We start from the raw sequence: 25,454 nt of genomic DNA, 5'->3' as shown, positions 1-25,454 counted from the left end.
TTGTGGTGCAAGCTTTTTTGTGATTTGGGCGGGAAAATGGATGAGTAAATACACAAGGTAAATATAAAGCACAATTCAGATGAGGTAAGATCGAATTCAAATGGCTGTAAATGGTTGAGGCTTTCAAGTGGCACTGGTAAAGGGGCTGAAACGTCGGTTTCGTTTACAGAAGGTAACTACCAAAGTTTGTTAATTTTTGCAATAACTTAAGCTGTTTTTTATGCTTTGGCAATAATTTCCAGTTTTGATTACATCCAAAGTTTTATTTATTAGCGTTTTATCTTATGAGGGTGACACGATTATTAGTGTTATAAAGAGAAAGGCGAGGTTCTCTTTTTTGATCTTTTTAAACTGATCTATATAGATTGCATATCAACTGTTTGATAAAATGTCTAGCAGAACTAACGACATTTCACATGTGTATTCGCTATCTTGACCAAACATTTGCAAATGGGAACTCGATGCAAAATTACAATTTGGGTCAATTAAATGGGTCAATGCACGCTTTTGGTGCACTGGGATCAACCGCTTCAGGAATTGAAACACTATCTGGCCCTAATATCTGTGGGATCATGAGCTTGCTGATGTTAGAGGTGATGTCCTTTTTAATTGAAGCACTTGCTTTGAAAGATGAGACAAAATCCTGCTGTGAAATTTGTCCTCAAGTTTCTAAATATGTTTCATAATTGTCTTAGTGATGTATGTGTCATTTAACCTCTCTATGATACACATATTACATTGGATGAACTTTTAATACAAGAAAGCAATGCAATTTCCTAATTGTCGCAGGGTTGAGAGTGGCAGATGGGTGTTTGTTGATGGTTCTGCACATGCAATATATGAGACTCCTACGCAAGACTAGATATCACACGAGGGCCCACATCATTTGAGCTACTCTAGGCGGGTGAGTACTTCACAAACTCTTATTACATCATATATACTCTTTAACTAAGCAAGATAATTTTGGTGTGGTTGTGGTGATCACTAATCAAGTGGTGTCTCAGGTAGTGCTTGACTTTCAGAAGTCAAAATGTTTGATTGATCATTAAAGTTTTAACTTTTTTTTCGTATGTAGGTGTGTGTGTAACTTTTAGTTGTACGTTTGGATAGGATAATAGAGTCTTGAAGCTAAAATGTGTTAGGCGTGACTCTTATTCTCACTTTTCTTTACATATGATAGTAGGTTATTTTCAAGTAAAGAAATTAGGGGTACATAACTTCTTTTTTTTTTCTAAAGGTGGATTAAGGCCTCTAATTTTTACCATCCATTGTAAAATTTCAGCTTGTGGTAATGGCCCCTAATTTTTATTTATTTGTTTTGACTATTGACTTAGAGTTGTTCTCAAGCTGATGGGATGATGGGTTTAGTTGCCTAATGAATTAATCAAGACATCGAGTATACAATGACTAAAAGTTTGTGTTATCGAAGTTAAGTAGCAACTATGTATCATTTATGACGTGTTTTATGGGGGTGGCCATATTAGGTACACATGAGAGTTATTACCATCTAAGGGGTTTTATTTCAAATGACACTGAACCAAATGCATAGATGCAAATAGCTTTTTGTTTGTGCGGATAAAAGCATATCCAGTTGAACCCAAACATCTTTCTTTTCTGACTTGCTATACTCTTGGATCTCATAGAATCCCAGACGTTTGATTTCATTTAAGAGTTAAGATGAAAAAATAGAAAAGGAAAATTTAAAATTGGATGTATGGCCACAAGAATTATTTATACCGAATATAATAATATTATTTTTTAAAATACATATGTTAAGATGTTTTTTACTCTATAAAATACAATCTTTACAAATCTAGGACCAATTAATGTTTCCTTTGAGCACTTTTTCCATGATCGGAAATTAAAACTTGACCCGATCTAGGCCATGGTTTAAAAAAACGGCTGAGGCGTCGGTACTGAGGCACGCCTCAAGGCGGAACGGAGGAAAATCGTATACAAAGCAGCGCCTCAGGTATAGATATTATACGTACGCCTCAGTGGTATAGATATTGCATTCCTATTTAAATTCATTTTTAGTAATTATTACAAAACATATGATTATGATTTTTAGTAATTCTTCAAAGGTTTTAGTTTCATATTTTAGTTTCATGTCTTCATGCTTGGGAACCTAACTTCTCAGTTTAGGAGAGCTTATTATAGGGAAAAAGACTGCCTTTTATGAATTCAATCTACACATCTTCTAAGCACATCGTTATTGCTATATCTCAAGGTTAGCCCCTAGACCAAAGTTCAATCCAAGTATGTTCCAGTTATTTTTTTTCTTGGAAAACTTAATATGAGACATGCAACCCAGGTTATCATGAATAAAGAGGGCACATTGCGGGCAACTTCTGGTGTTGAGGATTTGGCATTACTGAAGACAACATAAGTAAGCTACTTTCTCATATCAAAGAAGTTTGTTTGGATTGAAAAATGCTAAAGTAACTATGTCAAATGGTATTAATAACAGCCATCTAAGGGTTTGTATATATGCTCGAATGTAATTTTTTTGTTTATGTATGCCTACTGTTATGGAGACTTTATTTATCCTATTTTGGCCTTTGATGGATTGGATTATAACATGCACCCCAGCTGTTTGTATATATGCATGAATGAAAACTTTGTGTTCTCCTAAATCATTTAGTGTATCATTTTTCTTCTGTTGTTGGTTTTATGTTTTTCTGAAGAGTTTGGTGTGTCGTTTTCCTTCTATTGTTGAATTGTTAACACTGAAGTGAGTAATTTTTGTAGATTTTGGCAAATGGATTGGACTAAAATATGCTTGCCAAATGCTTTTCTATGGCTTCAATGGTTAACATTGTCTGTATGAACTAATATGAATTTAAATAAGAATTTAGATATTGAAGTTTATATAAACTTGATGTCAATCAAAAGATGAAAACCATGACCTTTCGTTAATCTATTAAATGTTCGCTGGTATGTAATAGGTTTTTGGAGAGGGAAGTGATCATTCTGTTCGGTTATGGGTTTGTACCGGTTAGGGACGTCTATTGTCTGTTTGGGACCTGTTTCAACCCTTAGACGTGAAGCCTAAGTTTGGAAAGGCCTAGAACAAAAGTGATGACCTACATGGGCTTCGATGCCAGAACATATTTTATGTTTGTGTTAAGCCACCCGCGAAACTCGCGGGATCTTAGGCTAGTAGATAATAAAAAAGAATTCAAAGAGTGGTTATTGTCTCTTTGATTGAACCATGTAAGTTACCACCTCCATCATTGAAACCTAAGAATTCCTTTTGCAAAAGAAAACATTAAATGATTAATTTACTCTACATTATTGGAAGAGTTTTGTAACGGATGGAAGTAAAGAGCCATAAATCTCATTATCAAATCAAAATTATATAAGTCATAGGAAAAAGAATATTTCAAAAGAACATAATAATTCTTTATTTCTCAAGTTGTCATCTAGAATCCCATGATCTCCATTCTTCGACTATCTTCTAATAACACACAAACATCTATCGGATATTTGTGGTTGTTCAGCGCTAAACCTTTGCTCCAACTCACAACTACACAAAGCTCTCCCTAACAATTGATCATCAATTCCCTATCTCTCTCCCATAGCTTATCGTAGGCATGATACCAACGTTTAATCGATAAACTTGCAACCAACGATGGATATGTTGAATCCTTTCTTCATGTTTCCCATTCATTCAGCAACCTCGCATCACGTGAAACCATCTAAACACCACTGCATACTGCCGCCTTTCAAGAAGGTAAGACATTGAAATCTTAAACTAATCGTAAACTTATTTGTTTTGAAGAAGAAACTAGGTAAGAAATATGAGGAATTGGATTTGCTAAATGACTTGTTTGTTTTCTTAATGCAGCAGCAAGTGAGAATATTCTTTTTTTTATAGAATCATAGAAGATCTGCAAGCAAATTACATCAGTAACAGAAACTTGTTATTTTTAGTTTTTTTTAAGAATATATACATATAATGTGTATTGAATGGTTTCGGGATGGGTAATAGTTTGTATGGTTATCTTAGCTTCTAAAGGACCATCAAGTTGTAGATAGGTCTTCAGCACAAACATAATGCTAGACCTTTTTACTATATCACAACTACCATTACTGCCCTGTTTTTATATGATATTTATAAATAGCATTTTAGATTGTTTCAACATTGTGATGTTATTTATTGCGTGTATTTTTATTCTAGCTGCATAGCAGGTGGGGATGATGGCCAATCATGGGTAATGGGTATGTGGAAAATTAAATTAGAGAGGTGGAAAATAAATAATGATTTGCAAGTGGTGATTTTTTATGTGTACAAAAATGGATGTAAAATAAGAATAGAAGTAGGGCTTGATCATTTATCTCAATATGTGTGTTTTTGAAAGATAAAAGAATTTTCTATTTAATTTTAATATTATATGGCTAGATTACTTTTGATGAGGACATAGTAGTGTCTTTATTAATCCTTACTGTTTATAAATAAATATTTTACAAGTATATTGTTTTTATCAAGTGATGGATTTCACTAAATATAACATATGGAATAATTAAAGAAGAAGTTTAAAAGATTATAAGTTAATCAACTTCTCTAATGTTATTTAAATATATTATTTGAGACTTAGGAGGAGACAAAGCTAAAATTTGTATTCACTCTAGCATTATTAATGTATTTAATATTATTTGAGAATTAAGATGCAAACTATTTATCTCTATTTAACGCCATTGTCGAAACACCACTTTCACCATCATTCGCACCACCGTTTCTTCCCATGGGTTCTTTGTCGTCGCCAACAAACCACCACAACTACTCACTCCTACTATCGTGCTTCAACAAATTAACCTTAAAATTACCGTTAAAAATTAAAAATTATCTCGTCGTGAAGCGCGGGAGCGTATCCACACACGTACACACAAATTATATATGGTTTATTTTTAACATTTAAGGTTTAAATTATATTCCCATCCTGCATTGACATCTCCGTCGTAACACGCGAGTTCCGCACTATTATTACTATATAAAGCATTTTTTGTGCACAAAAAGGTAAATTCTCATCAAATTTTAAGATGACATATGAAGGGCCAAGTTAAAATGCCTAACTACGAGTTTTCTGCCGCAACTATGAGGCAACAAAATAGACAGCCCCACCACAACTGGGTTTTTTACCCTTTTCGTAATTTTGCCTAGGTACAAATCTTGTAGCACCATGTACAAATGAAGCAAACCATTTTAGAGGGGGAAAACTTGGACATTCTCCAAAGTTTTAAGACACTTTGAGGGCAATCTAGACATTTCATCCATGGAATCCATGCCCACTTATATCTTCCATTAATTGAATTAAATTAAGGAAATAAATAAAACTTTTATAATAATTAAAGAAATTAATTTATTAAATAAATGTTAGACATGCAACATTTGGGATTTTCATGATTTAATAGTATGTATAAATATAATAAATAGATTTATATGGACTATAAATAAGTTTTCTACCATTATAGTAATTTTACATTGTGTACATATTTTTAAGCAACATGTACAAGAGAGCCAAGGCCTATTTTAGAGAGGGTAAACTTGCACATTGTCCGAAAAAATTTAAGACACTTTAGGGGCATTTTAGGGATTTTGGCACCTTTTTAAATAGAAATAATTCAAAAAGTTATGGGTACTAATAAGTAATGATCATCAAGGCCATCATTTATTGAATTGATGAGGAAATTAACTATTAGTATTTGAAGGGTTTAGCTTTGCACAACGGCCATGGGGTATGGGGCTTGGGTTGGGGCGTGGCCCTTGGGGCTTGGGTTTCCAGCCGGGCGTGGGGCGGGGGAAGGGAGCTGACATGGCGGGCTGTGTATGGCCAAAAGAAAAGAGCCGTTGGGCTAGCCGTTGGCCAACGGCTATATTTAAAAAAATAATAATTTTTTCTTCCATTTTTTCACTATAAAACTCACATTTTTCTTCCATTTTTTACCACATTCAACCACATCTTCTATACATCTTCAATTCTCCTTCTACAAAACGAAAAAAATGCATCCTTACAACTGTCCTTTTGACCCGAGCAACCCGTATGGATTCCAAGAAAATAATCCTAGCCCACCACCCACTCGTCCAATAGCTCGTCCATTTTTCATACACTCTCCTATGCCTGACATGGCGGGTTATGCATCGTATATCGGGAATCGTTTATTTACTAACTTCCCACACACCGACGATTCGATACCTACCCCGTTTTCACAATCGCCCATCGACCTTTCACCAACCTCCATCGACCTTTCACAAAACGAATCTGTTCCCGAAACTCAACCACCCAATGATGGTCCTTCCGCATCGAAACCCATCAAAAAGAAAAGTCATAAGAAAAAAACCGAGGAGGATAAAGTAGTTGAAACCGCCAAACGAAAACAACAAAAATGGGTCTATACTGAAGAAGTTGCATTGGCGAGGGATTGGTGTGAACAATCTCAACATTCAACTTTAGGTATTCTTAACCTTTGTTTTTATTAATGGAATGGTTATTTTTTAAATAAGTTTGTAATATATTAATTTTTTATTATTAAAATAGGAAATTCGCAACATTATTAAAAGTGGTGAAACCGAAGCCGACATTTTGACAAATGCAGTGGTCACATTCAAATCAAATATGAAGACCGACTTTCATTTCATGCATTGTTGGGAGATTTGTAAATTCCATCCAAAGTGGGCGACTATCCCCATTGGTAGCGAAACTAACTCGTCTTCCAAAAGGTCAAGGGCCTCGTCCCAAGCCCAATCTGATGCACGAGATCAAGAGTTTGAGGACCTTTTGGATGATTCGCCAAGCCCAAACCGGCCTGAGCATGGAAGAAATGCCTCAAGAAGGCGTGCTCAAAAATCTAGATCTGATACGGCATCGCCTTCAGCTGGGAGTTCTGGCTCGCGTAGGGGAATATACAGCGACCAGGCCGAAATACGAAGGAGTAAAGAAGCTAGAGATGCCCTGAAACAAAGGCGGGATGATTTGAAAATTCTATCCCAGCCGATTGATCACCTACAGGGTAACGAGTTAGAACTAGTCTTGGCGTTGAGAGAAGAGATAAAAAACAAATATAAAAGTTAGGATTTTTTTTTCTTTTGTAATTTTCTTTATTTAAAAATCTTTAAAAAATTAAATTTGTTGTTTTAAATAATATTGAAATAGCCCAGTGGGTCAGCCCCGCCGGTCACCCCACGAAGCCCACCAAACCCACGCCCCACCATACCGTGTTGAATGTGGGTTTAGCCCATATCTGCCACCCATTCCATGTGTCAACCAATGCCCAACCCAAGCCCCAACCCAAGCCCCACCATACCCCACGGTCTAATCTATATACAAACCAAAAGCCGTAACTCATATTGAAGTTAAAACCCTTAAGTAAATGCTAAAAACACTCATGTGTATATAATATATATTCCGCTAGGAACATGTGTTGTATGTTCAATTTTTTTGCGAGCAATGTTTCATTTTGTTCATACTGTTAGATATAATTACATGCACATTGTTTTTTTGATCCATTGCAAAGAGAACATGAATTAAGTTTATTTGTCTAGGCTTTTTCTCAACAAATTTTTTTTCGAAAGTGGTTAGTAGTTTGTAGTTTTAATATTTTTTCCACAAGATATTTACTGTAATTTAAATACTATTGAGTGTTTGGTTTATAGTTTTTATATCTTAATATTTATCTACTATCCTTTTTATTTTTTTCATTAACTAGAATGAAGGAAAAGGCTGATAGAGATGAGTCGTCTCCATAAGTAGCTATGCTTGCTGCACAAGATGTTTCAACAAGATGCAAGTTTTTTACTTGTTTCTTTTAGTGTCTTGCTATATGGTAATCATAGCAGTTTGTTTTTGTTTGATACATTACAACTAACAAATTTGTGTTGTAACAACTGGAGCTTGGAATCAATGCCCTCCACATAAAACTATGGGCAGCTGGAGGTAACAAGACAAAGACACCCGGTCCAGGTGCATAGTTTGCCCTCGGAGTTCTTGCTGGTTCTGGCATGAAGATTGGTCACATTGGTATGCTTATATTCTATATTTTTTATATACGAATTTTTGTATTTGTTACTTTTGCTCTTTGAAGAACTTTTATTTATGTTTAAGGAGTAGCTAATAAGTAAGTTGTATGTTTTGATGATGACAGAGGACGTGACACCAATTCCAAGAGATAGCACTCGTTGAAAAAATGGGAGAAGGGGAAGGAGGTTGTGATATGTTTTTTGTCTACACTATGTTCTCAAAGTATCTGCAATTTGGATTATGGTTGTCTTCAACTTTTGTAGGTTATTTTTATGTTCTGGTTGACATTTGGGGGTAACATTCATTTTTGTAGAACTGCTTTATATTTCTGTTTAACAATATTCTAATATTTACTTCATATATGGGTTTTTATGCTTTATTTTTGCTTAATCAAGTATTCTATGTGTAGTTGAGGTCAATATCAATTCGATGGATGTCAGTGTGCTTGAGATCTTAACCTTATTTATCGAATCAATTTGACAGTTTCAGAGTGTGTTAAAGAGTTGAAACGTTTTGAGGATCTTGTCAAATATGTCTATTCATGTAGACTCCAGTTGACTTGACTTTCAATGTACCTTGATGTAGTAGAGATTTAGAATTTTACGATGAAAATGGATGTGTAAAACTTCAAATTCTTTTATCTTCCTTTGATGCCGTTGTTGAGGTACACAATAGAAAATATATGAAACTTACATAAATTCATGTATTGAATATCAGTTGTCGTTCGTAATAGACATAATTGAATCTGATATTAATCGGGACACCCGCTGCAACGTGCGGGCCTTCCAACTATTTATTGATATAGTCTCCAAGTATGATATTTGGTTTCATTTGTGGTTCTAATGATAGTAATATCATAGTAATTTACTTACCGGACCTACTTTATTTAAATTTAATTATTTATAACTACTACTTGTGTTATTATATAGGGTTATTGGATTTTAATAATCTTAAGTTTCACCAGTTGACCGATAATAATCCCAACTATAAAAATTCCCACCAATAATCCCAACTTGTAAAAGTTTGGCCACCGTTGATCCTGTGACAACCCGAGTTTTCAAGGCCTATCCTCGACACGTTACTTGTTTCACAACTGTGTTTTTCAGAAGTGTATGCGTTATAAAATGTGTTGTAAAACTCTTCGCCAAGGCCCGACATCTTCGAATTGTGTCTTGATATTTGCACCTTGTATATCTTGAATCACCTGCTATCAAAACAAACAAACGATCAGTTTAAACGAACTGAATACGTGAAAGTGTGCGACGGTTGAATCGATCTAGGACTCGTGCCGAAGACTCGTGGCCTCGTTCGTTCGGATGAATAACTCGATTCAAAATCAACAATCGAATGGGCCGATGACAATGACTGATGAGCCCAGTAGAAGTACTTGTGCTTGCTGATTAGAATATACGGCTGAGTATAAATTGCATTGCTAGCTCAAGTAAATACTTTTAACTTATTTTCCCTTATACGGGCTTGGGATACGGTATTATAAAAATACCGCTTGGTCGGGTGTAGAAACCTTTTAATCGGAGATGATTAAATTGCATAATCCCGTTTTAATCTGTATTGCTTGATAACAAATAACATTAGGGGTTAATGACCGTGTCCTGGATATCCTTGGCTCATTTAAAAAGTGAATGGTCACAACTTAAGCACAAGGTGTAGGCATAACACCTCCTGTTGCGTATGTAAAAGATATACTCACTCATAAGGGTGTCTTCTTGTGAGATTATATTTGTGGTGTGTCTATTAATCTTGATCGGTTTGTATAATCACCGGCCGTAAATGTTAGACAAACATGTAAATCGGATACAAGATTTTTATTAATAAAATTGTCCCAAGTTATAAAAGAATTTTTGTGCCTTGTGCATACAAATCAATTTTCTTAAACATTTTCAAAATGAGTCAGTTAAATTGTATTTACCAGTGTAAACTGACGTATTTTCCAAAAAGGTTAAGTGACAGGTACTGTACGTAATTGGCTGGGAGCTCAGGGCGTTAATAGGGAATCTTGCAAGTTCTAGATGCCTAAAGTCTGTTGAACAGTTTTCTTTTATTTGATCCGCCTGTGGATCCTTTACATACCTTTTGTAATACTTTGATACTCTCATTCGGTTTGTAATATACTTATCTTTTTGCTTCCGCTGTGCATTAAATTGTGTTGTTTGACTATGATGATATCAACTACGTCACCATACTCCCCACCAAACCCACTGGTAATACGTGGAAATATCAGTGTGTGACAGTAAGGTTTCTAAAATTAGAATACGAATACGAACAATTTTAAAATAGAAATACAAAAATACGAGGCGTTACATTTTGTGTCGCTAGCTTTTACACACGGATTTCCAGATCAGTAATCACGACCCCTCCTTTATTGTTTACTAAATTTGGGGAAAAAGCATACGGTTTTATAAGAAATGATTTAAACTTCATGTTAGTTGATTCTTGTTGTACCTATTATATGAATACGAGTATTATGATTATCGATCAATGTTTCGATAGCTCAGGAAAGCCCTCGTGTTTAATGAACTGTAACCCTTAGCTATGGACTTAACCATAGAATATCATGAATTGTCCTATAGGGTTGACGCCCCACCTTTGGTTAGTAGCGCTAACCCGGTTAAGACAAGGGTGTTCGAAATTTCCGAAACGATTATATTGTATTGGATACGATAGGACAAGCATTCTCAGTCAAGATTTGGTTATTGGCTCATATTGTCACATTGGTCATAGTCCTTGCTAGACTTTGATTTGGTCATTCACGAATAACACTTTTTTCATGCAAACGGTTTTCAAGACATTGTTTATGCTTTAATTACTTATCGATCTAAACCGTGTTCCTCACCAACATTATGTTGGCAATTGTTAGTATGCCTTTGTGACTATTAGCTGTGAAAACCTTTCATGTTACATCGCCAGTGATTCCACCTTTTGCGGTGTGTGACAAGCGATACTTATTTTTATGGACATTTTCAGTTGGTCGTTTTGACGTACAAGTTATTGTATGTTTTGACGCCGCTAAGACTTGATACAAATGTAAGGACGGTGTGGTGTTTAGGTGGTCCCCCACTAAACGAACCAACCTGGTTTCGATTTCAAATCTTTTATACGGTATAAATTCGATTAACTTTACTTTTTATCCAACCACAACGCTTATATAGGTTATATTGAGTTATATCGGATACGTCAAAACATGTATTTTGATATGGTTGTCGCATTACATAACGCTTGCACTGATCCCATTTAATATTTGCGATGTACCTGCGTTGTAACACGCGTAGGCCTTATTACTACTTCTATCTAATCTAACAATAAATATATCATAGAATAACATTAATGGTAATTTTTAAAACTCATCAAAAGGTAATCCAACTAATGTTTCATCATTTTAATGGTGCTTCGAATGACATGAATATCATTTTAGGGGTGTTCACGACTTGGTTTGAAACTGTTAAACCATCCAAACTGGTCATAGGTTTGGTTTCACCGTCCAAACCAGCTATTAGTTTGGTTTCACGATCGCTTTTTTTCTTAAGCTTAAGTCGGCCAGATTTAAAAAAGTTCAAAACATAGTAAAAACATAGTGAACGATTTCGTTTACAGTTTATACCAAAAACTGGCTATTTCGGTCGACCGGTTTAAAAAATTCAAACCGTAGTGAACGCGCGGGTTTACAGTTTATAACCAAAACCGTCCACAAAAAACCGAACTGGATCGTAAAATTAAATTATATTTTTATTTTTTAAAATTGTTTATTTTTCATATATTTAACTATTTATATTTCTATTATATATTACGTTTAAGTAAATTAAATTGGGTCTTAATTTTTAATAGAAATGTAATTGGAGCCCACATATTAAACCTATCTAACATTTATTCTAACTTATTTCCTCTTTATAATTTAGCAAAATTTGTATGTGAGTAGGTTTCACTATTCAATTTTGAGTGTTTTGATTCGCTGTTGGAGTTTGTTGGCCAATGGGTGGATATGATTTGGCATCCACTATTTTTTTATATTTTTACAAGTCTTAAAGCTATGTGTACAAGCCTCTAGTGCATATAAACATTTACGTTATCTTCCGTTTGACTATTTCTAAATTATAAAATATTCCTTTAAAATATTAGTATAAGTATCATATAACCCTTACGGTTTACTTTTAGTTCCAATAAACCCTAGTAGTATTATTTTAAAATTTATCAAAAATTTATGTGAATAGGTTTCACTATTCAATTTTGAGTATTTTGATTGGCTGTTAGATTTTGTAGGCTAATGGGTGGATGCCATTTGGCATCCACTATTTTATTTTTTTATATTTATATTTACAAGTCTTAAAGCTATGTGTACAAGCTTCTATTGCATATAAACATTTATGTTATCTTCCGTTTGACTATTTCTAAAATATAAAATATTCCCTTAAAGTATTAGTATAAGTACCATATAACCCATATGGTTTACTTTTAGTTTTAGTAAACCCTAGTAGTATTATTTTATAATTTATTAAAAAATTTATGTGAGTAGGTTTAACTATTCAATTTTGAGTGTTTTGATTGGCTGTTAAAGTTTGTAGGCCAATGGATGTTAGATTTAATAACTCTTTCATATGACGTTTTAATAAAAATTGCACCATAAAAATGAGTGTTTTTTATCTTTAAAACCACTATACTATTGCTAATTGGATCACCCAGATCGTAAAGTGCGCGATTAAAAAACTCAGGTCGTAAAACGCAATTCACAATGGTAAAACCCAGATCGTAAAACGCAATTCACAATGGTAAAACCCAGTTTGTAAAACGCAATTAACAATAACAAAACCCAGATCGTAAAATGCAATGTTAAAACTCAGGTCGTAAAACACAATTCACAATGATAAAATCTCAGATCATAAAACCCAATTGTTGAACCCAGGTCGTAAAATGCAATTCACAGTGGTAAAACCCAGATCATAAAACTCAATTCAAAAAGCCAGGTTGTAAACGCAATTCACAAAGGTTAAACCCAGATCGTAAAACGTAATTCGAAAACCTAGAACATGAAACGCAATTCAAAAACCCCTATTGTAAAACGCAATGATTGACGAAATTCTTAAGATTTCTTACACATATTGAAGCCGATTTCTTAGGATATCTTCAACGATTGGCGAAACTTAACGCTAGAAACACTAACAATCGAATGAGTTGATTAATTCCCTTAAAAAACACAAGGAAATAAAATGAGAAAATTGTGTGAAATTGAACTAGGTTTCTTCAAAAAAGTTGAAGAACACGTTGATTTAGTGTTTAAATAATTGATTGATGAAGAATGTAGTGATTATAGAGAGAGAGAAAGTAAAGAAAATATTGAAGATGATAGATTTTTGAAGATGTTGGGTTTTGAATATGTAGAGAAAGAGAAAGAAAGAAGATGAGCTGAGATTGACTAAAATGCCCCTTCCTGTATTTTTTGTTATTTTTCACATGTCCTTCTATTATTGTTTCCTGCACTTCTTACCCAAACCAATCTTCTTATTTAATCCTCTCCCTTTATCTTGATTGATAACTTCAGAATAAATTTGTACTTCTAGTTATTAATATATCTTGGTTTAATAACTAAATCCCGATTGCACAACTATTTTACCTTTTTTGCACTGCTAACTGTTACATTAGTTTTCTAATTCCTGAAATTGAGAGGGTAAGAAAAATCAAATTATACATTGTTTAGTAATTTTATTTTTCATTTTATCTTATATATTATATATAATTTTTTATAAAGTGTTCTCATTTATTTTTCAATTTTCAATGTTAGTAACTTTTCGGCTTGGTTCGGTTTTAAGTCTCAACGGTCCAGTTTCTATTTTTGACAATTAAAAATAACGGTCTGATTCACGCTATAACTTAAAAACCATTAAAATCAGACCTTGAACAACCCTACTCATTTTAACAAAAGTTGTTAAATTATGTGAGTGAGTTACTTATGTTATAAGGAATGGTTGTGAGTGGTTGTGAGTGAAAGAGAGAGAAATATACGGGAACACTGTGTACCCCTTTATAATTTTTAAATATTTTTTTAAAGTGATTGTGAGTGGATGAGAGAGAAAATATAATGATAAAGGTATAAAAAAATAGTATTTAATTAAAAATGATAGAGAAAAAAATAGTAATTTTTAATCATATTATGTGCAAGGAAAAGCCAAGTCAATAATAGGTCTTTGGTTATTACCTTTATCACCGTATGTGAGACGCATGGAAATTGTGAAGCCAATTACATCATTTTTTATCACTTTAACTAGATAAAGTTAGTCACTATTTTCTATTTATTCATTGAATATGTTCTCGATCAAATAACTGATTGAATAAACAAAAGAAGGAGACATATATGTTAATTATTTTACTATCAAATTATCATGAAGAAATAGGAACGAATAAAAAACACAAAAGATGTTCGTATATATAGTCGCAAAAAGATTAGAATAATATGAGTGCCAAATGGTTGCTTTTCTTGCAATCATTGCCATCCTGATGCACTTTGCAGCGTTTTCCACACCCATCACCATGCCCGTGGAAAAGAAAGTTCCACTATCGACACTCCTCTTCTGTATAAGTATAAGGTCGCAAAAACTTATAAAGATACCACAAAATTCATTACCAAAAATGAGTGCCAAATGGTTGCTTTTCTTGCGATCATTTCTCTTCCTGACACACCTTGCAGCATTTTCCACACCCATTCACAAGGCACCAGCACTGAACGGCACCAACGTTGTTGATCGTCTAGCATTGCTTGCTATTAAATCCACGATTAAAGGTGACCCTCAAGGTCTCTTGACCTCATGGAACCATTCCAGCACTGATTTCTGCCAATGGCAAGGTGTTACATGCAGCCTTCACCACCAAAGAGTCACCCACTTGAACCTCTCATCTGGAGGCTTGATTGGTACGTTGTCTCCTTCCATCGGAAATCTAAGCTTTCTCAGGGTCATTCAGCTTTTTAACAACTCATTTTCAAGTGAAATTCCACCTGAAATTGGGCGTCTCTTTAGATTACGACAACTACGTCTCGTTTACAACTCTTTCACAGGAAACATTCCAGCCACCATAATGAACTGCTCCAACCTCCAATTCCTTAAGTTGGGTTTCAATAATCTGGTCGGCAAGATCCCAAATGAAATCGGGCGTCTCTTTAGATTACAAGAACTATATCTTTATAACAACTCTTTCACGGGAAACATTCCGGCCACCATAACGAATTGCTCCAACCTCCAAGTCCTTGACTTGGGTCTCTGTTGGTGCACTTGTGTCTGTACTTTGTCTGTATTCGGTCTGTATGTAAACGATGTCCTTGGTAGTCTGTAAGTTGACCAAGTCAACCATCCTCCGGATTGACTTGACCAACAGTTAACATATGTTTGATATGTTTGTCTGCATCGAAGGATAGCCTCGAAGGATATTGTTGATCCTTCGAGGTGCTCGAAAGATAGGGTTCGAATGATAGACCTCGAAAGGTGATCTTTCGAGGTCAATGCTGATCCTTCGATTACCTTTGTCCTCGATAGATGATCCTTCGGACCATCTATCAGATCCTTCGAGCAGACCTGCTGGGCTGGGTATATATATACCCATGCAGTGTTGAGTTTTAGACAGGGCACACAGACAGAACACACACATCCGAGAGATAGGCTGAGAGCATTCTGTCCGGAACACTCACACACTTTGAGAGTTTATAGAACATTTCTGTAAACATTGAGCTTGTAACCGAACCCTCATTGCATTAATACAAGTTGTGTTAATCGGTGAACTTGTGTGTTTGTTTCTCTACTTGCTACTAACTCGGTTTGCTCGCTAGCTTGGATTCCGCACTCGCTAGTGAGTTTGTATAACAAGGTTTAGGTTTGTTCTCGATCCTCCGAGAAAAGGGACCTACAATTGGTATCAGAGCCATGGTGCCCGATTTAGTAAAACTAACCGTTTACTAAGTCACATGTGCTCTAGATCTGTGATTTTTGTGGGTTTTTGTTCAAGATGTAAAAAGGTGAAAATGAGAAAAACCCAGATCTGGACCCGGATATCCAGATCTGTGCTAAACCGGGTTTGGTTTTATGTTTTTCTCTAAAACATTCAAGTTATCATCATCAGAAACTGATTTTCGTGAAGTGTTTTCGTCAGATCTGCAGATGAACAGTCCTCCGTGTTCTTGATGTTCTTGACAGCTTCAAATTTCGAAGGATGCTGTTTGTCCATCGAAAGATTGAACAGTTTTCGAAGGATCAAACAGAATTCAAATTTCGAAATTTTCATGCTTCGAAGGATTCCTATTTGGGTATTATTTTGAAAGTCAAATCTGTTTGGGAAAAGTTGTTGTCAGATCATACTCTTTTGCCGAAAGTTGGTCACCTACCACATCAACTTTTCACCAAACTGTCGTACTTTCTGTGCTTGTGTCAGAACCATCGAAAGATAACTTTCGATCTCGAAAGATCATCCTTCGATTAGGGAGATTCGAAAGATGAACAGGAGTGCTCGAAAGATCATCAGTTCTTCGAAGGATCAAAAAGACTTCGAAGGATCAACTCTGAAGTGTACGAAGGATCAGCCATGTCCAACTTCGAAAGGTGTTCGAAAGATCTGTGACATGTGCTCGAAAGATGCTCGAAAGATATGTGACATGCGCTCGAAAGACTTACGAAAGATCATCTTTCGAAGCTGTCTTGGTGTTTATCTTTCGTTTGATGCAGATGTTTTGAAGGATCCAGATGTTGTGGAATTTTGTGAGCTCAGACAGTTTGTTGGGGTTAATCATTTAATTCACTTGGAGTCGGGTCGGGTGTTCGCAAGGATTATTCAAACCGGGCTTCAAAATGTCAACATCAAAACTCGTACGGGCTTTGGGAACACGCGGGGTGATGCAACATGATGAACACAAGAGATGATGAAAACTTGATGTTTGAAAAATTGTGGGGAAGTCACGGTTACCAATGCAATGGCAAAAATGGTAACGTGACTATTATGGGCCAAACACAACAGTTCCGCTTGGTGGAGGGAATTGGTGAATATTTGACGACAGTTTCTTTGAAGTGGAAAGAATCTGTTAAGGTTTAGAGATTTTGCCAAAGAAATGGGGGGGATAAAAATTTTCATATGTTGAATTTCTTCGGTATTTCTTCGGTAAATTTCTAAACGCAATCATAGGTATGCTTAAAGATCAAGACTTGATGCAGTTGTTATAGATTGGAACCCTTATCAAATGCCGGTTGGAGTATTGGAAGATCAGCGGAAGATCGGTCAATTGAGTCCTTTGAGGAAATTGCACAACACTCAAACACGGATGCGCGTACTCTGAGGGGGAAGCTTTATACAATGAGCGTCGAGATACTACTTACCTGGATCATCTGTCAAGGGGGAATTTGTTTACACAGAAGATGATTACTTGACTGAAGATCGATGATTGCAATTGCATTTTCAGCATTCGACAGCAACGGACAAGGGGGAATTTGTTGATGCAGATTTTGTGTCCGATGCTTGTCGAATAGATTAGCTTTATTTTATGCTGAATTTGTAATAGTTGGTGAAACGGTCAAACGAACGTGTATAGACCCGCTCGTTTGAAGTGGTCAAACGAGAGGGTTGTTGGTTTGACTGTGTGTGTGTGTTGCTAGACAAAGTTGCTGTGTTGTTATTGGTGTCGAAGGATAAGGCATCGAAGGATTATGAATATCCTTCGATGAGCTCGAAAGATACCCATCGAAGGATGGACCTCGAAGGATATCATTCGAGGTATGTGTGTATCTTTCGAAGACTGTCTGATCGATAGATGATGTTTCGACCAGTCAGTCTGATCCTTCGACCTGCAGCCTGTGTTTTGGTATAAATACCAACACTTTGTCATTTGCAACACAAGAGTGAGAGCACAAGTGTGTGCAAGAGAGTGTGAGGAGGTCTGGGACCTCACCGGGAGAAATCACCACTTGGTTTCTCCCCGGATGTATACTTCTTTGGTATTAGTTCGGATTCCATGTAATCGGGTCGACTTGTAATGTTTACTACCGGATTAATACAAAGTTTGTTTGTTATCATCTCTCTTATCTCTTCCATCTTTGAACATAAACATAAAATCACGGAATAGATCCCGAAACCTGGACCTACAATTGGTATCAGAGCTGCTTGTACTTCGTCTTCTCTCCATTCAGCCTTTATGGCTAATGTCGACAGTTCTTCAAGTCAGGTATGTGTCGATGAACCCATTGCTGTAAACTGTGATAACTGTGATAGCTTGCAGGCTAAATGTGCTGAGTTTGAGGCAAGCATGTCTGAGTTGCAAGCCAAACATGATGCTTTACAAGCTAGTTTGTTTGACTTGCAAGACAAACATGGTTCCTTGAATGCTGAGTGGTGTGCATTGCAAAGCAAACACGAGGCTTTGCAAGAAAAATATGATGTGACATTCATCCACAATCAGAAGTTGACTGTGGATCTTTCAAAATGCACAGAAGCCAATATGTTTTATGAAAACCATGAAAAGGAATTTAAGTCAATGATTGAGACATTAAAGAAAGATAAAACTGAATTGACTAAAATGGTTTCCAGAAAACAAACGGACATTAATTTGTACATCTCACGTCTTGAGGCAATGCAAAAAGAAATGGTCTGTGTAAAAACGGAAAGTGAGGCAATCCAACTCAAGCTAGACAGCTATTTGAGCTCTAGCTACGTGTTGGATCACATCATTGACGTTCAGAAAGAAAAGAAGGATGTCACATGCATAGGATACAAAAAATGTCCACCACCAGTCAGACACAATTATGATGCCATGCCTGATGAGGAGGATAGAGTGTTCTTCGAACCATCTGTTCCTCTTGATGTGAAGGAGTTTGCAGCAGGACTCGGATACCAGAAAGAAGTATCCTCAGATTCGGATGTGTCAGCAGATACATCTGTAACTGCTGAACAGAAACAGGATCCTCCAGTTGAGGTTGAGGATGCTGATTCTTCAGATGATGAATCTGATGATGCTGCTCCAGCAAAGTCTGATGCGGTAGTCAAAAATGAGGACATACCTCTTGAGAATCACATTCTGTGTGATCCCCCTGCCACACCCGCTAAGACTGTTGCAACTGAGTCCTCGTCTGAGAAGGAGTCGGAGAGTGTGACCTTGCTGTACACTTTGGTTGGTGATGATAAAATTTACTCAGACAAAGATTTTCCTATTAAGAACGTTAATCAATCCTTAATCGATAAAGTCTTTGAAAATTCGACAAGTAAGTTTTTGGGGAAGAAAGGACCACATGTTACAGTTACACAGTGTCCTCCAATCCCAAAGGCTGAAGTTCGAAAACAATTTGGCAACAAGAAATTACCAGCAATGCCAAAACAGCAAAATCACACCAAGCCCAAAGGAAAGGCACCGGCTCAAGTCCAGAAGAAGCCGAATCAAAAGAAGAAGAAAAATGTTAACTTTGTGAAATCGACGGGAACGGACAAAATTGAAACGTTTGAAAATAAATCTAACTTAGATTTTGTCAAGAAAGCTACTGTTTTGAAAAGAAATGAACAAAACAGTTCACAGCCTAGTACCTCGGGTTCACAAAGTTCAACATCATCGGCTAAGAGAACACATGATTCTTCGAGGTATGTTGAACGAAGATCATGTTTTGAGTGTGGAACCATTGGGCATATAATTCGAAATTGCCCTTATCTTCATAAGCAAAAAGGAAAGGTTGATGATCCCCGTGGCAAGACTGACCGTAAGCCATCTATTTCCACAAAACAAGATCCCCGACTTGTAAAAGAAAGGGAGAAGAAGCAGAAACGCCAACAGGTCAAAAGGATTGAAAAAGCAATTAAAACCGATGTGGTTCAAAAACAATCTGTTTCTGTAAAATCAACAAATTCAAAAACTTCAAACTGTAATGAAGTTAAAATTTTAAAGAATGACACTGATAAAACAAAACAGACATGGAAACCTAAATCGGTTACTGAATCAGGGGGACCATCACAATTTACAAACCATCAAAGACAAGAAGTTATTGTCATTGATGAAAATGGAAGACCCAAGACCACAATGGCTTGGGTCCCTCTCTCCAACTAATCTCTGAGTGAGTGTGCAGGAAGTTCCAGGAGGACCTATTGATAGTCTTAGGATTGTTGATAGTGGAATGTCCTTGCACAAGATAGGCGACAGAAGAAATTGTTGCCTTTGATGGAGAGAGAGAAAAGAAAAAGAAAATTTGGATGAATGAAGTTGCAAAATTCGACCAAATGAAGAACGTGTCAAAATTTGGTCATTCTGGTTTTTGATCGGGTCCACAGGAACGAATGAAGTGAAATGTGTGTCGATGCCTTGGCGTGGATTGAACATCCGCACACCATTTCTGAAAGAGAAAGTCAAAGACCTTCGCTGGTACAATGTGGAAGACCAGCCGGACCCGGAGGTTTATGATTTTGTTGCTGTCAAGAGACTTTTCAGTAGTTGCAAATTCGACTTTGAAGTCCACACCGGGTGGATATCCAGTTGGGGGAGTGCTTAGATTCCTTGCAATGCACGGAACAGTTGCAGGATACGACTTTAAATTCTTAATCTCTCCTATACTTGTCGATATTTAAGCTACTTTGTGAACTATTATTATCTCGAACAGCACTCTTTGACCTGACACGTTGATCTCGGATATCACCTCACACGTGATTGTTTCAATATGAAACTCATCAATGTTGTCAAGGTCCGCACCGCTTACCGACATGCCAACTCATTTTTCCAAAATTTGTTAAATCTTTTCGGATAAAACTTAATTTTGGTAAACGGCATTAAGGTCAAGCACTAGAGTAAACCAACATCGGAAAATCATTTTTGAAAATATCTTTGTGTGTTTTAAATTTATCTTAGTTTATTGATTTTAGGGGGAGTAAATCCAAAAATCTGAAAATCCAAAAACATCGAAAAATTTCAAAAACACAAAAACAATAGAAAATCAAAAATGAGTTTTCCTGGCGAGCAAAAGAGAAAATGATAGTACATCAGTGGTCTATCCTAACCTCTTTAAACCTTAAATGCAAAACGATAAGCAGCTCTATATAAGATGTATCGGTAGGCTCACAATCATTTTAAAGTGTGCAGGGTGATATAAATCTTAATCGACTGAAGACCAGGTGGGAACCATTCATTGGCATATGGTCTTAGTACCGAAATTTCGTTTGATAGATTGCCGAGGTTCTGAGATATTCGGTCTTTATGCTGCTTATCATCTGGGTATCATGGTTGTATCTTTTACCGGAAAATAACGGGGACGCAAGTCTAGATCTTCCATGATACTATACATACGTGTACATATTACATACTGCATTCGACCTCAATAAGTGATAAACAATCACATGTCCAAATCAAATAAGTGATAAAAATATCACATCTATCCGGGTGTCAAGTTCGTCTCTCTGCTGTACGGAAGTACTGACCTGTTCACGGACTTGCACCTGTGCCCTCATGCATACGAAAATCAAGTTCCTCATCAATAAGTGATTATATCACATAGGGCTTGTTTTCAAATCAAAATAAGTGAGTATCTCACAATTTATACGGTCAAACAGATGATAATCGGTATACTCACCGGTAAGATGAACTCTCGTGCATACCTTGATACGGGAATGTGTCGTGATGTGGATGAACACCGGTCGGTAAGTATAAATCATACCTTAACGTATCCCCTCGCCATGATTACATCTGATAAGTTGAGCTTAAGTGGACAACAATACCGATAATTGTTATAGGATGCTTATCTTAATATTAACTAATTGAACAACAAGAGTGTTTTGGCATGACCGTACACTGATATGATTCTCTTACCCTCGAAACTCGCAAAAAGAATGTTTGTATATATTTATTTATTTACTGCTTAACTTTTATTATTTCTTTTAAACAGTTTCGTCGTTTGGTGCATATCAGCACGACATTAGCGGTGATGTCGTTTGATAACACTCAAAGGATTTTAAATTGTTGTCTTTTACCTTCAAAAATACCAAAAAGATTTTAGGTGTGTTTTAATATAAACTTTATAAAAGCCAAAAAGATTTTATTTCTGCTTTATTTTCGATCGTACGATGTTGGAGCTCAAGTCTTCGTTACCTGAAACCTGACTGAAAACCGAATTGACTAAATCTTCATAAACGGTCGAAATTTGCATGTTTGAAAGTTAAAAGGCTAAAATTGACAAATTTAAACTTTCAAACTGTCGGACGGTGTTTGATTATGACATGGTCATTCGTGTGTCATTTGTTTATACTATATTCCAAGCAGTTGTTCTCATTACGCGTTTAGATTTCTTGCATGTGCAGATTCTAAAGGCTAGGAGAACATGGTCGATGACAAGCTCTGGAATGAAGACACGACGAGAAGGCGCTCAAGTGATGAAAATGATCGAGTTGCCGTTGGCCATCATCAACACCACAAGGATCTCACTTCATAAAGATAAAGTCTTTTCACGAGCATAACTCAAGGGGGAGCTTATGTTAAGGGGGAGTTTGTCTACACACTTCCTATATGATACGGGTAGTTTGTTGATACACTCTCTGCTTTCAAGACGTGAAGACTTTGAAGATCCTCCGACATTGAAGACTTGAAAGGACATCAGAGTTTTGATAACTCGAAGACCAAAGACCGTCGAAGTTCGAGACGAGTCTACAACCATAGAAGATAAAGACAAAGCTACAGCCAAGGGGGAGTTTGTTGGTGCACTTGTGTCTGTACTTTGTCTGTATTCGGTCTGTATGTAAACGATGTCCTTGGTAGTCTGTAAGTTGACCAAGTCAACCATCCTCCGGATTGACTTGACCAACAGTTAACATATGTTTGATATGTTTGTCTGCATCGAAGGATAGCCTCGAAGGATATTGTTGATCCTTCGAGGTGCTCGAAAGATAGGGTTCGAATGATAGACCTCGAAAGGTGATCTTTCGAGGTCAATGCTGATCCTTCGATTACCTTTGTCCTCGATAGATGATCCTTCGGACCATCTATCAGATCCTTCGAGCAGACCTGCTGGGTTGGGTATATATATACCCATGCAGTGTTGAGTTTTAGACAGGGCACACAGACAGAACACACACATCCGAGAGATAGGCTGAGAGCATTCTGTCCGGAACACTCACACACTTTGAGAGTTTATAGAACATTTCTGTAAACATTGAGCTTGTAACCGAACCCTCATTGCATTAATACAAGTTGTGTTAATCGGTGAACTTGTGTGTTTGTTTCTCTACTTGCTACTAACTCGGTTTGCTCGCTAGCTTGGATTCCGCACTCGCTAGTGAGTTTGTATAACAAGGTTTAGGTTTGTTCTCGATCCTCCGAGAAAAGGGACCTACAGTCTCAATAATCTGGTCGGCAAGATCCCAAATGAAATCGGGCGTCTCTTTAGATTACAAGATGTTTGGCTAGATAACAACTCTTTCACGGGAAACATTCCGGTCACCATAACAAATTGCTCCAACCTCCAAGTCCTTAGCTTGGGTAGCAATAATCTGACCGGCAAGATCCCAGATGGGATTGGTTCATTGCCCATGCTAAGTTTCCTCTCCCTTAACGGCAACATTCTACAAGGCGGGGTTCCACCCTTCATCGCAAATCTTACAATGCTTGATACGCTTTCTCTCCGCAACTGTCAACTTGGTGGAAGCTTTCCCAACTTATTCCACAGGCTGACTAACCTGAGAAGACTTTCACTGGCTGGAAACAACCTTATTGGTACCATCCCGCCTTCTCTTTATAATTGTTCATCTTTAGAAGAACTGTGGCTCAACGATAATAAACTCACTGGTAGATTACCCAAAAATCTAGGTTCAATAATGCCTCATCTTGTAGCACTTTGGTTGTCAAATAATCATATCCAAGGAAATTTATTGTCTATCCCAGCAACACTTCATGTGCTCAACTTGGTTTCTAATAATTTGTGGGGGGAATTACCTTCTCTCTCAAATGGTTCGTCTGCATTAATTTTGGACCTATCAAATAATTCTTTTGTGGGATCAGTACATAATTTGGTTTGTGCCAACGGTGTGAACAAGATCGAATTTTTTAGTTTGGGATTTAATCAGTTGTCGGGTGTTATTCCAGAGTGTTGGGAGAAGTGGTCGAGCTTGAAACTCTTATACTTAAGTGGTAATAATTTGTCTGGTGAGATTCCAAGAACATTGGGCTCTGTACCTTTGTTGCAATTATTGAACATGCGTGGGAACATGATTTCAGGAAGCTTACCTTCTTCCCTAATGAATCTGTCATACTTAAAGGTCCTTGACCTTGGAAGAAATAATCTTGCGGGAATCATTCCACCATGGATTGGAATAAAACTCACTATGTTGAAAATTCTCAATCTTAGATCCAACAATTTTTATGGAAATACTCCTGACCAGCTATGTTATCTTTCACAAGTTCAAGTCTTGGATCTCGCTGATAATAACCTCTCAGGAAATATTCCTAGATGCTTCAACAACTTTAGTGTGCTTTCCGGCATAGAAAGTAATTTAGAGGTTCAATTATCATTCCCTCTTGACGTTGGCTCTTTTATTGTTGGTGCTTCATTGGTGATGAAGGGACGAGAAGACACTTATGGATCTATCCTTGGACTAGTCACGCTTTTGGACCTATCGAGCAACAATTTGTCTGGGCAGATCCCTAGTGAGCTCACGACCCTCCACAACTTACAATCACTAAATTTTTCAAGAAATCAACTGACAGGAGAGATACCAAATAAGATTGGAGACATGAAATCACTAGAGTCTTTTGATTTATCAGTAAACAATCTTTCTGGGGAACTTCCTACGAGTTTGTCAGGGTTGAATTTCTTGGGTACCTTTAACGTGTCCTACAACAATTTGATTGGAAGAATTCCAACAGGTACACAAATTCAAAGCTTCAATGAGTCCAGTTTCATTGGAAACAAACTTTGTGGAGCTCCACTAAGTAATGATTGCGTACATGCTGACAAACCCGATACAACAAGCGACCAAAAAGAAGACGGTGGATCACACAATGTAGATTGGGGGTTGATTATTAGCATAGCGCTTGGATTTATTATTGGGTTTTGGGGCATTGTGGTTTCATTAATGCTCAATAGATCATGGAGAATCACGTATTTCCGTCTCATGAGGAAATTGATCAAGGTATAAGGTTTATGATGTTATGTATAAGTATTATTGTGTTATGTTTTTTAAGTGACCATAAAAAAGCAGCTCCTAGGTCACTTGTTGTAGTTCCCCTGCAGTCTGCTTTTCATAAAGCTTATGTTTATTGTTGTGTTTTTGTTCGGTTCTCGTAGGCTTGTTTTGTTATGTCTTTCTTTGTGATTGTTAAACCAGCTTCCCGCTGGTCCTTTTTCTAATAATAATATATCATCGTTCCAAAAAAACTATGTACACTTTATAAATTTTCATACTCAAAGTTCAAGACATGTCCATATAATATATAGATAAATCAAATAA

General features: G+C 36.5%; 1 protein-coding gene and 1 long non-coding RNA gene across 2 annotated transcripts; both read left to right on the top strand.

Annotated features, from left to right (window-relative positions):
• The first annotated feature begins 2,088 nt into the window (after positions 1-2,088).
• Positions 2,089-2,547, top strand: LOC110867490. Its single transcript, XR_002551636.2, has 2 exons — positions 2,089-2,230; positions 2,315-2,547. It is a non-coding gene; the product is annotated as an uncharacterized LOC110867490 (long non-coding RNA).
• Positions 2,548-14,594: 12,047 nt separating this feature from the next.
• On the top strand, positions 14,595-25,381 carry LOC110869171 (LRR receptor-like serine/threonine-protein kinase GSO1). The gene is made up of 2 exons (XM_022118462.2): positions 14,595-15,273; positions 23,344-25,381. Exons 1-2 carry the CDS (start codon positions 14,652-14,654, stop codon positions 25,140-25,142), a joined length of 2,421 nt encoding a protein of 806 aa, XP_021974154.1. The 5' UTR covers positions 14,595-14,651; the 3' UTR covers positions 25,143-25,381.
• The last annotated feature ends 73 nt before the right edge of the window (positions 25,382-25,454 follow it).

Source organism: Helianthus annuus, chromosome 7 (assembly GCF_002127325.2).
Source record: "Helianthus annuus cultivar XRQ/B chromosome 7, HanXRQr2.0-SUNRISE, whole genome shotgun sequence".
NCBI classification, from domain to species: Eukaryota; Viridiplantae; Streptophyta; class Magnoliopsida; order Asterales; family Asteraceae; genus Helianthus; species Helianthus annuus.
Note: the sequence above shows the minus strand (reverse complement) of the source record. Positions and strands in the feature narration are given on the sequence as shown.